Raw genomic sequence first — 15869 nt, 5'->3', positions numbered from 1 at the left:
GAATTAAAGCCATAAAATGCTTCAGTGGGTCCTTGCATGTGACCACAATTTATCACATTGCAGGAAACACCACGGAGCCTCAAATGTTTGCACTGCTTTAGGCAGAGGTCAGTTTGAATGACCACAACCAATTTAGCAGAAACTTCTGGAATTCCAGCCATGAGTTTAAAAAGATTTTTGTATTTTTCCTTTGTCCTTTACAAAACCTGCAAGTGGAAAATATGGAACAATAAGAGAAATACAAGTGTGCTATGTAAATAAGAACAACCATTGCACATTAAAACAACAGGTGGGTGATTAATGGATAACAGATTATGATCTTTCTCATTCATTTAAATTACCCATTCATTCAGCAGCATGTATTAAGTTCCCATTTAGCCACAGACCCTGTTGTGGGAATGGTTCTCAATAATGCTGAGGAAACATAAGTTCTGGAAGGATGATCAGGGTGGGTGAGGTCAACACAGGATGCCACTCATGTGCTGAACCACATGTATGCAGAAGATTTTAGACAGCAGCCAGTGTTAAGAGCTCAGAGGACAAGGTGATAGAGAGAAGGAAAGGGGCAGAGTGGAGACCCAGGAAGTCCTCTCAAAGAAACCAACACATTAGATAAAAGCAAGACTTGAGCTCTCCCCCAGTTCCACCATAATAGAACACAACTGCTGACAGCCGAGCAGAACACTCCAGGGGCCACAGGCAGGAGAAAGGGAGCCATTGGCCATGTGTGGTCACTTTTCAGCAACCGCTCTCAAGATGCCAGCGCGCAGGTCTGAAATACAGAGGTGTAAATATTTCCATGGTGACCAAGTTCAAACTAGCAGCATGATGGCACCAAACACAGAGTCAGGAAGAGTCCAGGGCGAGCAGGTACCAGTGCCCCCAGCTCTGAACCAAAGCAGCAACAGGAGATGGAAGAGGTCAGGTGGGTGAGGAGTGACCCCTCATGCTGCATATGGTCAGGGGTCAGCAGTTTATCATTCTTGGAAGCCAGTGGAGGGGCTTTAAGCCAGCCATGGGGTATGATGATCAAATTTATAGTTTTAAAAGTTCATGAGATGCCTGCTGTTGGATGCAGCATGCAGGAGAACACACAGAGGGTTGGAAAGCTGTGGAACTAGCCCTGGCTGGACCGAGGTGGAAATCGTGGAGATGAAGGAAAGCAGATAAATTCCAGGCACTGCAGATATTCTGAGGCAAAGTCCACTCATAAGTGGATTTGTTGAAGGAGGTACAGCAGAAAAGGAATGAAGAATAATAGGGCGTACAGTAGGGTGTACCTTCCCTGTTGTGAAATGGTGAACAGAGAGCAGTCTGTGGAGGAAGGAAATCACCCAGTTTCACTTTAGTCCTGTTTAGCTTGAGAGTTATCTAGCAAACAGGGGCCTAATTAATAGCTAAAATAAGCCATTTTCTTACCTACTTTGAATAATACATTTTTGTAGGAATTAGTATTTTTATTTATAGTTATAAATCTGAATTAATTCACAGGTAACCTGTCCCTAGAACACAGCAGTCGTAGTGTTGGATACTCAGTTGAACTAGGAAGCCTGTGTAATTGCCTCTAGGATATACTTCCAATTTGCCAATTAACATTCTGCATTATTTTTTTGAAGTATACCATTTTGGTTTCCTGATCATTCCCTGCTAATAACTACACTGGAGATATTCTGTTTATTGCACACTTGATAAAACAGTAGGGCCAACTCTTGTGAGGAGAGCGTGGAAGGACATTAACTGCTTTAAGGAAGCTCCTCTTTTGGAAGGTCCTGTGCGTCCTGCCTGCATCCTGTGCCAGGCAGAGCCTGTGGCCCTGGGATTTCTATTCGGTCCAGTACCTGTTTCCAGAAGTAACAATAAATAATGCATAGTGAAGGCAGCTTATCTGTGCTTTTAATTAAAGTTAAAATACCATCTTTAATTGAGTTGCAGTCTGTTTAGCAATTTAATCCTATGGGGTGGGGAGGGAATGAGCTAAAGCCTTTTTGCTCTGTTCTGTTTTTAGTAATGTAACCATCCAGTCTCATACACGTGATGGGTGACTGTAGCTTATTTTGAGCAGTAGACAGGAGTGGAGAGATTCCAGATGTGCTGCTCTATGGACATGTAGTCAGTAAATAAAAACACGATGATAGCTGGAATGCTAATGTTTTCTTCAAAAAAACTCAAAGATTTAGAAGTTTGCAAGATTAAAAAGCTGCCGCTCAATTCCTACCCCATTGGCGGCGATGACCTATCTCTCTGCTGCCACCAGATAAGAGCAAAGGGAAAGTGATTTGTGAGATAAAGAATAAAACTGTCCAACTCTTTTTCTTCAGAGCACTTTGACATTTTCCTGATCCTAGGAACACTACAAAATTGAGCATAACATGGTATCCGGGTCTAAAGACTGCCAGGGTTTTCTCATGTCACCCTCCAGTTGGACTGCTAAATCACAGCGGTAAATACGTATTTTAAGTCCTGTGTCAGAGAGTGCATTCCTGGAAATAGGACTGAACTGCAGATTCTGAAATCTGATGTCTAAAACTTTCACATTTTCCTGAAACTGTGGCTAATCATGATATCGAAAGGACAAAAGAGCTAACAGAACATAGAGATGAGGTCACATAAGAGTCTCAGTGACGTTAAGTTCATCTGGCCTGACGTTCCTCAGAGGGTCTGGTTTCTGTCTGCATTTACCCATGAGGGATCCTCAGGCTCCGGAATGAACACATCCCCCATTGGTCCCAGGAACACCAGGGCATTTCAGAGCAACTCAAAAGAAAGCTCTCTTGGACAGCTGGGCTTTGGGACAAGGTTCTACTTATTCTTCCATTTCCAGCACTGACAAAAGATTGTGCCTAAGGCCACAGTGCCCCTGCTGACATTCCTCAGGCTCCCAGCCGCTCTTTACACCCTTCAAGTCCCCAAGGAACACTTCCTCATACTTGGATTTTTGGGAGCTTTCTCTCCTGCACTCAACACTCCCCCTAATCAGCCCCCCTTTCTCCATGATGGCAGGCTTTGCACACAGTAGGTCTCACATTTAACAGCCTGAGTCCTTCACAGACATGAGTTAGACTTCTACTATTCGTTCTTTCACTAAGCAGTCTGCGTCCCTGAGTTTCCTCAGGGTCAGGTGATGGCATGAGGAATTTTCAGTCTGGATCCAGGGAACCAGGATCGGTTCTTGCGTAGTCTGCACATGTGGACCAACGCTGTACGCAACCATCTTCTGAGAAAGTTCCCTACAGGCTGACTCATGCGAGTCAGGAGAAAATATTTTTAGCTCTCTCATCTCAAGTTTTCTTTCTTTCTCTTTCCCCCTAGCCAAACGTCCCTTTTGTGTTATTATTCTGATGAAGAAATACTACGAGTGTTTGTTAAACTTTCTGGCCAAGCCCACTAAGCCTGCGCAACCGTAATTTGGCTGGACTACACTTTTTAAAATTTGTGGTCTTTTGGAGTGGTTAAACACTTACTATGCATGTATTCTTTAGAAGTTTAATAAGAAATGCCTGATACGCAAAAGAATGTTTCAATCTATATATTGATCAAGTGAGATTTTATATGAATGGTAATTATTTTTTAAATAAGAGTTTTAAAATTTGATCCATAGATTTTGAAAGACAATATTTATGTAGTAAGGAGTATGGCAAATACTTCTAAGATTATGAACATCAAAAGTTGATGGAAAACCACTATTGTTAAAATCATTTTACATACTTATGGGAAAGAAATGAGGTTTAGCAGTTTAACATGTTATACCAATTAAATTTATAATAAATACTTCATAGTTGCTACTACTCCATTTTACAGAGGAAAGTATGAAGTTGAGAGAAATGTTGTAATTCACCGGAATCACAAAGAAATGAATGACAGAACCAGAATTTAAATAAGATCAGTTCAAATTCAGATTTCTATCTTTGCATTATTATGGGGATTGCTTTGCAAATAAGAGAACTGCTGAAGTGAATTTTTTCCAAATTCTCCTTGACCTATGCTGTGATTTAAATCTGAGATTTTCCTCAAAAGCTCATAAGTTAGATAATGCAAGAATGATCTAAGATAAAATGACTAGAATATGAAAGCTATAATCTAAGAGTGGATTAATCCACTGATATTGATTAACTGGGTGGTAGCTGTAGCAGGCTGGGTATGGCTGGAGGAGTTGGGTTGCTGGTGGTATGCCTTTGGGGTTTCTGTTTTGTCCCTGGTGACCAAAGCCCTCTCTGCTTCCTGACTGCCACGTCTCCGGTACCTTACTTCTGTTAACCTTTCCACCTCGACGTTCTGCCTCACCTGGGGCCCAGAGCTATGGAGTGGCCATCTTTCAGCTGAACATCTGAAACCCTAAGTCAAAATAAACTCTTCCACCTCAAAAAAAGTTCTTGTCAGGTCTTTTGGTCACAGTGACGAAAAAGCTAACTAAAACAGAAACTGATACGGAGAAGTGGAGTCACTGCTGTGACTAATCTGACCGTGTGGTTCAGAAGACTTTGGAGCTGGTTTTCAGGGGCAGAACTTTTTAAAAATTTAGAGATGTAAACTGGGAATGCTTTAAAATGTTGTAAGTGAGCTTCACGGATGATTCTGGTGGAGGCTAAAAGATTAGAATGCCAATAGAACCGTGGACAGTAAAGACTGGGCTAGTGAGGTTTCCGAGGAGGAGGGCCCTACGGGCTATTCGACCCTAGGTCGTTCATGTTACATTCGGCCAAAGAAGTTGTTCTAAATTTTGTCCTTGTCTTCAGACTTTCTGAGTTGGAATTTACAAGTGTTGGACAAATTTATCTGAAAATTTCAAGGCAGCACAGCCTTCAGGATATGGCACGAATATTGCTGGATGTTTTTAGCCAAGTTTACTATGAAAATCAGGAGCAAAATGCAGCATATAAAGATTCGAAAAACTTGCAGTTTGGCCAGAAAAGTACAAGTAAAACTGTGGCTAAGGAAGTTCTGGTTGTTAAAGAGGTTGCAACTAGTAAAGAAATACTGAATACTTTACCCTGAAATAATAGGAAAGATGACTTGAGTGCATCTCAGAAATTGGAAAGACCACACCCATATCCAGCTGAAGGGTGTAAAAGTAGAAACCTCTTGGAGCAGAGAGTATGGGGGCACCCACCATGCTTGGACAGAGGGCCTAGGAAGTTGTTTCACCAAGCCTAGCTGGCCAGGCACTGAGAGGTTGCTACAGCCATGGCCTCAGAAGGTATGGCGACTGGTTAATGTGGTGGCAGACCCTGGTGGCAACAGCATAGTTCTGGTTCAGCAGGGATGCAGGATGCTGGAAGTCATGAAGGCTTCCACCAAGATTTCACAGGAAGTCCTGGAAGACCAGATTAAATGTAGAGAAAACAGAGTCTCTGCAGGCTTTCCCTGAAAGGCTGATGCAAGAAAATTGGAGAAGAAACTGAAGCTGGAGTGGAGACTCCCAATATTAAGAGATGCCAGGAATCAAGCAGAAACAAGGTAGGAGAGAGGCCATATGGGCTGCACCAGCAAGACCATAGGGGTGGACCTACACAAGCCCTGTGGGGAGAATATCACAAAGCCACGTGCCACACATCCTAGATATGAAGCTACAGGACTCATGTGCCCACCAGGTTTGGGTGTTGCTTTGGTCCTCATCCCTCTTTCTATGCCCTATTTCTCCCTTTTGGAATGAAAATGCTTACTCTGTGCCATCATATGTTGGATGCGACCTTGTTTGATCTTTCCTCTCAGTCTTATATAAGATTTGGGCCTTGGACTTTTAGGCAACGTTGGAACTGCTATGATTATAAGAACTCTTAGAAATGGACTAAACGTATTTTTCCATTGTGAAATGGGCATGAGCTTTTGTGGAGGAGGAAAATATTATGGTTTAAATATGAGGTGTCCCCCCCAAAACCCACGAGTGAGGCAGTGAAGAATGTTCAAAGATAAAATGATTAGGTTATGAGAGGTAATTTAATCAGTGAATCAACCCACTGATAGGGATTAACTGGGTGGTGACAGTTGACAGGTAGTGTGTGGCTGGAGCAGGTCACTGTAGATGTGCCTTTGGGGTTCACATTTTGCTCCTGGTGAGTATAGATCTCTCTGCTTCCTGATACCTTGAGTAGCTTTCCTCCTTTATGCTCTTCTGCCGTGATGTTCTGCCTTATCTTGGACCCAGAGCTATAGAGTTGACTGTCCATGAACTGAGATCTCTAAAACCATGAGCCCAAATAAAATCCTCCTCTACATTATTCTTGTCAGATCCTTTGGTCACAGTGTCAAAAACAAACAAAGACCTGGCTAAAACAACCTGCAGGATGAAACCTCCATCACAACTTGAACTACGAAGTCGGATGTGCTGGGATCTGAATCTACTCTGTTATTTATCAGCTATGTAATTCTGAACAAATTATTTAACTACTCTGAGTTTGGGTTACATATTTGAAGAAGAAATAGAAACACTTAAGTCTTTGGGTAATTGAGATGATAACAAAAATATCCTCTGTAGAAATGGGTAAATGTCTGCAAAACCTGGCACACTGATCACCACAGATGGCTCTACATATAAATCATCATTCCCTTCCCTCCACAGTATCCCTCCTTTGCTTTTCAGTCACACAGTAAGATTTTTAATGCTTAGGAGTATTTGGTTAAAAAAGGCACTCTTGTCTACATGTCTATGTTCTTTCTCTGCCACAGCTTTTGACTTAGAATAGTTTGAAGTGCAAATTCTCTGACAGGAACCTTCTATATGCTATTCCCTGGAAATCTCAGGCTACCATGTGCACACCCTGACACTCACAGTCATTTCTTCTCCCTACCTGGGAGACTAGCATTGTGACCCATCTCTGCGCAGCGAGCTTTACAGCCACGGGCACCTTCAGGAGCTGGATTCCTGGATCTGTTTCTCCCTGCCACTCCCATCCACAAAGTCTATTTGTATTGGTGTCTCCTAGAGATGTCCATATGATTTCAGTTGGAATTAGTGACGAGAGCTGCAGTACTGTAACCTTAGTTCTAAACATCAGACTCTGCAATCTCTACTCACTACACCCTCTCTTTTTTCCAGGTGACTTTTGGTATGCTTGACTGATGTGGGCAACACAGAAGTGACCACACTTTTATAGAAGCATGCTTGCCCTTAATGCCTAATGACCACAAAGCACAATACTGACAACTCACACGAAGAACCACGTTCAGATCAACATGGTTAAATTTCACATGGCTCTCACACCACATTATGCTCATCATTCCTCAGAGTTTCATAGTTTGCATTAATGCAATGTGGTAATTCCTGCCTTTAAATATACTGAAAATATTGTTCTTCCACGAGGCATTTACATGTATATACATATCTAGATCAAGAGAGAAAATGAGACCACAGTTAAAAAACAGGAGCACTGTCGTGGAATATTTAGTGTGCTAAATCTGTTACCTGTAATCTCAAAATCTCCTGCTATTTTAGGAATAGCTCCATGACACAACACATTATAAGCTGTAAAATTTTTAACTCATTACCAAAATTTTAAATCATTACATTAATAAAAGACATTTCAACAATAGTGAAATAACTATTTGAAATCTCAGAATGTTGTTATATCTGCATGTCCACATATCTACACTATTCTTACATATGTATCTCTATTATATAAAATATGTATTATATATATAACAGGCATATATGCATATACCCTTGTAGGTATACATACATATATAAAATATGTATTATACATATAACAGGCATATGTGCATATACACATGTATGTATGTATACATACATGTGCATATGCACATATGCCTGTTATATATATGTATAAAATTTCAGTCATTTGAAAGTCCAACAAATATCCTTTGGCTCAAGACTATTTCAACATTTTTTTCTTAAATACATCAACATAATTAACAATTTAATACTAAATACTGAATTGTGACATTATTTCCATAAAACATGTTAAAGAACAACATTCCATAATTCACCAATCCCCTGGAATTAGTGTTTTTAAATTTGCTTATTCAACAAATATTTAAGCAATTCCTACGTTGTTGAAGGCATATTGATTCTTGGGTACACTTTGGTTGCTTCAATTTTAAATTAGTAGCTTTCTGTATTTATAAATACAATCAAAACTAAAAACGGTAAAGAGTAATTTGTACTCCACAATCTACTTGTGTAACAATATGCACAAAACAAACAGTGTGAACAGCACTGTTGCTTTTTAAACATATGAACTGCACTTCATTGCCTCCTGCAGACAAGTCTGATGTGCCTTGCTTTCCCTGACCCCTAGGGCACCTCGCTGCTGTGCTAAGCTAATGAGAGCCCAACCATTGTGACACTTTCCCAGGCTCCAGGAAGCTCATCAAATGCTACAGCTCTGTTACAGCACAGCTGGTCCTCGAGGGTAATGAAGTGGAGGTCCCCCAGACCTGCTCCCCTGTCCCCAAGACCATCAAACCATCTGCAGGTTTTCAAAGGTGAAGCTCTGTGAGTGCTTCCTCACTCAGGTGGTGGAGTAGGTCACACCCAGAGGTACTCAGGTGGGTTCCAGAACAAGGATTTGCTCTGCTTTACAGAAACAGAGCTTTAATTCTCATGTGTTTCGGTCCTGACCACAGACGTGAGCATTTTCTGAAGTCACTTGTGTGGTGTTGATCATGTAGGTAGAGCGAGTGTTTCGAGCATTAGTAGATTTCAACAAATGTCTAATTTGTAAGGATGAACGAGAATATTTTCATTTACTCATAAACACACTATTCACAACTGAATCAAGTTATATTGGACTCACCTGAATCTGTAGCTGTGACCGTCAAGACAAAGTGCTCCTTTGTTTCTCGGTCCAGACTCTGTGTGACTTTAAGTTCTCCACTGGACGAGAGAGTAAAAGCATTGTCTTCATTACCACCAAGTAGAACATATGAGAGTTTGCTATTGGATCCTTGATCGTCATCCCTTGCCACCACCTACAGGGGAGAACAGGATGCGTCATTACTGTGAGCAAACCTATCTTAATGACACCATGAAATAAAATGTATCAGTGAAAAGACAATGAGGTTAAGTCATACAAAAATGTTCCTAAGAGGGTTTCAAGCTCTCAAGTAAAAAATAAAAATGGTGAAGAATAGTATATATCATGTGTGTCTATTTGTGCTGAAATATGCATAAAATTAATGTCTAACATTTGGAAGGCTCCACAAAAATTGCTAATGTTCGGTAAGAGACAGGACATGGGGAAGGGGTGGAGAAGGCCACCACATCTTAGGCCCTCAGCCCCTCCCCACAGTGGCCAGAAGTGAGGGGAGACTGGGCCAAGCTACAGCTTAAGGGAGGAAGCTAGAGGACCCCAGGGGAATTCAAGTCTCTAAAGGGAAAGTCCTCAATCTTGGGCAGGCACAATAGCCCAAGGGACTGACCCAAGGTCAACTTGTTGCTAGTTAACATACATCAGCATCACATTCCCTCCCCCATGTGAATTTTCTGGGGGTAAAAGAAACTTAGCTTGGGTAATAGAGAACTAATTATGTCAAATCCAGCTGTCAATCAAGGTGCCAATAACCCCAGCCACCCAGAGAAGAAGGAGAACTAGAACGCCCTAATGAAAATGAAATCCACTGTGAAGATGGGCCTTGAGCTGTTTGGCAGTTCTGCCCACTCTGCGCTCCCAGAGTGTGTTTTGCTTTCAGTAACCTTCTGCCTTGCTGCTAACCGCCTGCCTCTCACTCAGTTATTCTCTCAGGACCCCAAGAACCTGGCTTCAGGAACCCCTGGGGATGCCTGTCCATGTGTCAGCAGCACTAGCATCAGTCTCACTGGGTAGTTGAAGTTTTGAGGAGGGAAGGGAGAACACTGCTTGTAAGAAACTTTTCCAACTTCGATATCATTTTACTTTACCATGGTGTGCAGCTGTTACTGACATGTGAAACGAAATTCAAAGCAACACAAATATATAAATATGCGCAACAGGAATATACACAAAAGAACATGGCTGAGATGCAACATTTCAATCTATCTGCAACTAAGCATTTATGGACGAGGATGAGAGAATGGGGGGTGCGTGAACACTGTCCAGGACGGGCTTTCCAACTAGATGTCGTAGAGTGAATGCAATCTTTCTCATGCTTAAATATACTGACCTGAAGGACTGTTATAGGAAGTGTCCCCAAATTCTCAGGGACATTTACAGAATACGGAGATAGCTCAAACACAGGAACAAAGTCATTAATGTCCAGCAAAACGATGCTGACCGTGGAGGAATCAGTCCTGGGGGTGCTTCCCCGATCTGTAGCCTGAACAGTTAAAAGGTACGTAGGGGTCTTCTCTCTATCCAAAGGCTTCGCCACGGTGATGGCACCTGTGACGGAATCGATCCGAAATTCCTGATTGGCATTGCCATCCACAATGCCATAGCGCACCTGTCCATTCGTGCCTTCATCTCCGTCGGCTGCAAAGACTTGCACTATGTCTGTTCCTGTGAGTGTGTCCTCATGGATCTCCACTTTGTACAAAGACTGTGCAAAAACAGGGTTGTTATCGTTGATGTCAAGGACCATAACTACTACCTCTGCAGAGGAAGAGAGAGGAGGTTGGCCTTTGTCCGTAGCCACCACTGTTAGAGTGTAGTTAGCAACCTCTTCTCTGTCCAGTTCCCCGGTGAGCCTCACTTCACCATCAATGGTCCCGATGCTGAACTTGTTCCCCAGGGGGTTCAGCAGGGTGTACTCTATATAGCTGTTCGGGCCACTGTCTGGATCCGTGGCTTGAGCTTTGAAAACAATGGTATCAATAGGGGTGTTTTCTGGAATGTAGGTCAACTTAGGGGAAAGGAACGCTGGTGGGTTATCATTTACGTCCAACAAAATGAGGGAGACTTGGGCAGTGCTTGTGAACCTGGAGGCCGGGAGCGGCGGCAGGTCGTGTACCTGCACAACCAGGTTGTAGAAGGACTGACTTTCTCGGTCCAGAGTCTTCAGGACTTTCAGCATACCTTTCTCGTCCACTGTGAACTGCCCAAGGCTATCGCCCGAAGCAATGCTGTAAGCCAATTGGGAGTTGACACCTGAAATTAAAGGGAAAAAGCACTTAATGTGTGCTGATTGCAGATTATTACTGCATGTTTGCTATATGGTAGAAAAATTGGACACACTTGGTGAAATTATTTTTAGCAAATAATACATACACATCACTCCCTTCCTGTTAACTTTTGATCTGAAAAGATGTTTACAATCTGGTGAACCAATGATCCATATACTGCACGCTCTTTACTACAACATTGAAACATTAAATTACAAAACAGGAGAAAAACATTCCAGAGAGCAGATATTTTTCTATACATTTCCTTGTTTTTATCACATAATTCCCCAGAGTCCAACACTAACAGTGCCACAATCTGTATTATTACTCAAACATTTATAACTTCAGTAATTTATTGAAGCTGACATCAATTTCAGAGAGGAGTAATAAAATGTTCTGATGTATGGCATTAGTCATGGATGCTTTAAGTCTACTTTTACATTTCTTGTCAGAACCAATAAATACTTTTTAATTCCTATTAAGCATCTGGCCAAGTAATGGCCTTTGAGAAAATAACTGTCTCTCAAATTTTATTATACATATTTAAAAGTATTCTTTAAAGGAATTGTTAGCAGTAAAATTATGCATTGAATTCTTGAAGCATAAATGTTCATGCTATTATGGGGCCATATTTAGATAACATCTCTTTTTTTCCCCCAAGGAATATGTGTCACTTTTTTACTTTAAAAATATCTACATTCTTATTTCACATGATTGCAGCACTTCTGATAGTAAAGATGATGTGGAGAATACACCAACCTATTTTATTTTTCATTAAATAGCAGAAAGGTGAATAGAAAATAAGCAGTGGAGACAGAAAGAAAGTCAGATTTTCTGCCTCGAAATAGTGGCACTCAAGGCCATGCACCTTTTTATATTTTGCCCTTAAAATGTGAGGAATATTCCTCATGCTATTGCAGGATATTGTGATGGTTAGGGATTGATGCACAAGATAGTCCACCCCTAATAAAGATTTTAAACTCTGGGGCTAGGGACAATCTATTGATAAACATGAATTGCTTACAAACCGCATCCATACTCCACGAGTTAGTCAAATATTTAGGTTTCTGAATTCCACCTGCAGAAAGGACATCTGCTCTTGCCAAGTGTCCCAGAAAAATAAATCACTCTTTTGTTCTTTTTCCAAACATACTTTTTCTCAGGATTCTGTGAGTATCTGGTTAGCTTTTGCCCTCTCTTGAATCTCATGGATCTCCTCACAGAGGCGGCTACCTGAGTGATGACATTCTCCCTCCTACTGTGCAGCGCCTGTTCTTTTCAGTAACACCATATTACTCCTTTCCTGTGAGTTGATGGTCTCTAATGTCCTTTGCCTATGTGCTGATGCAGAGGGAAAAAAAAAAATATTTGTGAACATAACTTTCAAGAGCTGATTTATTGACCCCAAACTTCAGGGTGAACAATCTGGTGCAAATCTTTGGAAAGGTAGTTCCTCTTCTCATTATGAGTTGCAATATTTAATCTTTACAGTTTAAGCCTAGTCAGAAATGCACAAAGCTGAGGTTATAGAGTTCAGAATACTTAGGAGCTTGAAGATCAGGGAGATATGAATAAATAACGCTAATGGGGTCCACAGGTCAATTCACCAGCAGGGGACAAAAAGAATTTAAGATCAGGATAGAGAAAGGTCAACAGCCTACTTCACCTCCTCCTCTTAAAACTCCACAGGTTTGGAGATAAAAATGTACATCAATGTTGGTGGAACATTTTACCCTTGACGATCTTATATGGAGGAGAAGCTGTGTGTACAGAATAACTAATTTTTATTCTTTCTGAGGACATCTCTCTGTCTTTCCTGTGACATAGTCCAGCAGTGGATGTTTAACGCTTCTTCCTTTAAAAACCCAAACACAGATACTAAGATAGGTAGTTATGAAAACAAAAACTGAATAAAAATAAAATGATACAAATGAGCAAAGGGATTGAATTGTTACATGAAGATCTATGAAATCTTCCAAACCAAGGTTCAGAGAAATGAGGAATACCAAGACATTCCACATGGCTGTGAGGCCTGAGCTGTCCCTCCCTAAATCCCCTGAAATGTGAGCTAATGAAGGGATGCTCGGAGCCCCAGGGCCACCAGGCCTGCTCCTTCCTTAGGTGAACAACAAAATTACAGAGGCAAAAGCAGAACACAGTACCAGGACTTTATAGCCTCGACGTAAACAGGAACAGGACCTTTCACAGGGGAAAAGCTGGTGGGTGTTTGCTTGGGGGAAGAAAGGGGTCGGAGACTGCCTAGAGTTAGGAAGAAGAAAACTGTGATCTTCCACTCAACAAATGATGATGAATATGTTAGCTAACGACAACAGAAATGAACGGAAGGTAGCAGCTCTTATCACTGAGAAAAAAAACTATTTTTGTAAAAAATACTGCAAACTAAGAAACAGCTCTTATCTCAAGAACTGAGCACTAACTGCTGAACTACAGGCCACATAAACTGTCCACCTTTACTTTCCTGTGAAGAGGGAAACTTTTCATTCCTGACAAGTCTAATAAGTGCCTTTGGAAACATGCCCCACATCTAGAAAACACACAGGGACACACCAACACCGACAAGCTCCCTCAACAGTCGCAGCACACTGAAAAACAGAAAGCTGAATTATTTCTCCCTCTGCTCTTTGCATCAAACATCTGAATCATGAAAAAGTAGATCTATTATTTTTAGATTTTAAATTCTCTCCATAAGTGTTGAAACTTGAATTTAGTGGGCTTTTGTAGCCCAGCAGATCTTTAAACTAAAAACAGCCCACATTTCAAACCATTTGGGTTCAATTTTCTGAAAGTCATTTAGTTCTATGATTCTTCTTGGCAGATTTATTGGGGTGTGTGTGTGTGTGTGTGTGTGTGTTTATATATGGAAACAAAGAGATCTGCATTTCAGTGAAGAACTTAGTTCTAAGGATCATGGCACATAAAATACAGGAATAGGCAGGCGAACACTTCAGAATTAAATGATTAAATACATGCAAGAACAAGATACATGTCGCTCTGTGATAAAACGCATGCCTTTATTCACAAAGAACTCATGTTGGCCAGGCTGTCCACAGTGGCAGCACGTGGAAGTGCACCATCTTCATGCAGCAGTTCCTAACAGTGCCTGCAGGGCACAGGGCAGGGAACCCATCAACCCATCTGCGATGCCGAAGGTCTGCACTGTGCATGGAACATAGGTGGGGAAAGTTGTTCAGCCAAAATCACGTCACCACCCTCATGTTCTCATATGACCTCCTGATATTCTAAAATACGTCTGGTTTATAGAATAATAAAATAATAATCAAAACTGGGGTCTTTTCATGATGTCCCCATTTTACAGTGGTTTTCCTCAGTACGATTCTTTATCATTGCATGGAGACATTGAGATTAATACAGCTATTACCTATTTTATGAAAATAGTGAAACATGGGCCTGATTCTCATGAAATGGTCTCATCACCTAAAGTGTTACAGGTTAAACTCTGGGAGAGTGAGGTTACAGGTAACAGCAAATGTTAAATCCATTTTCATGTCTTCCCCTTCACCTAATATGGCAATATGACCTCCTCAGGAACCTGTTGATCAGAGATTAAGATTAATTTACTAATTTAAAAATGCCTAAATCAGCTGTGGGTGCCTGTAATCCCAGCAGCTTGGGAGGCTGAGGCAGGAGGATCACAAGTTCAAAGCCAGTCTCAGAGATGGCAAGGTGCTAAGCAACTCAGTGAGACCCTGTCTCTAAATAAAATACAATAGAGGGCTGGGGATGTGGCTCAGGGGTCAAGTGCCCTTGAGTTCAATTCTTGGTACCATCCCTCCAAAAAAATATGCCTAAATCATATTTCTTGTGAAATAGTTAAGAAGTATTTGTTGAAACTCAGTAATTTTTACCAACAAGGTTATCCTTATCATTATTCTTGTAATTCAGAAAGAATAGGATCTTTGTTCCATATTTTAGGTCAAGGTACAGGAAACTGCACTGATAAAAGTATTCAAAACTAAAACAATGGGTAAATGTAGCTTGTAACTTTTATGCAACACAATCAAAGGGGAAAATAGTCTGTGAACAGGGATTTGGAGTCCATGGTTAATTTTGTGCTTCAACATACTTGGAATATTCCAGCAGGTTGTTGACAAATAAATTTTGTTTTTTGCTCTTTTCCCAGTAACCCAACATTTTAAGTTAAGGGGGTAAATATAATTTATTCCAGAGGAACCCACAATTTTATGAAACAATGGGCTCTCTCCAGCAGATAATAAATAAATCACAGAGATGTACCATGGAAAATTCTTAACTACAGGAAGATCAAGCACAGCTACAAGGACAAGTAACTGAAGGATGTATAAATGGCATTTCAAATGTTCATATTCTGGGAACAGGTAAACTGAAAGTTACCATAGCCGAAAAATCAACCTCGGAAAGAGAGGTAAGGCACGGTTGTACTTGCACATCTCGTTGGAGCAAATCTACAGACCTGGCAGGTGGTACCCAAAGAGTGTGCAATGTTCTTTGACCAGGACTGGGTGCATACTAACATCTGGTAATATAGTTTTTATTGTATTATATTAGCAAGAATGGTAGCAATAGTAGTAGTATTGCTATTACAGGTACTCCTATTTTTACCTATAGCTATGTGTCCAATGTCAACTATGTTTGAGTAAGAGGAAGAAACCTCAAAATGCACCCAATGGATGCTAAAGAGAACATTTCTAACTTTGTTTATTGAAGCACATATTAAAAAGCTGTGCCTTTTACTTCTCTTATCTAAGTGGCATTTCTAGATACCCCCAAAAGGGGACTAAATGTAGATCACAATGAATGCTGAGACAACATGGCATTC

General features: G+C 41.0%; 1 protein-coding gene across 1 annotated transcript in view; it reads right to left on the bottom strand.

The window, feature by feature from the left end:
* Nucleotides 1-15869, bottom strand: part of Fat4 (FAT atypical cadherin 4) — a 153723-nt gene that overhangs the window by 57090 nt on the left and 80764 nt on the right. The window contains exons 5-6 of the mRNA XM_046460489.2: nucleotides 10096-11018; nucleotides 8751-8925 (exon numbers count right to left, since the gene is read on the bottom strand). Coding sequence (XP_046316445.1) covers nucleotides 8751-8925; nucleotides 10096-11018 — 1098 coding nt within the window. The remainder of the gene's footprint in view (nucleotides 1-8750; nucleotides 8926-10095; nucleotides 11019-15869) is intronic.

Source organism: Marmota monax, unplaced genomic scaffold, assembly GCF_021218885.2.
Source record: "Marmota monax isolate L192 unplaced genomic scaffold, Marmota_monax_Labrador192_F-V1.1 WCK01_AAM20220418_F8-fsc00329, whole genome shotgun sequence".
Taxonomy (NCBI): domain Eukaryota; kingdom Metazoa; phylum Chordata; class Mammalia; order Rodentia; family Sciuridae; genus Marmota; species Marmota monax.
Note: the sequence above shows the minus strand (reverse complement) of the source record. Positions and strands in the feature narration are given on the sequence as shown.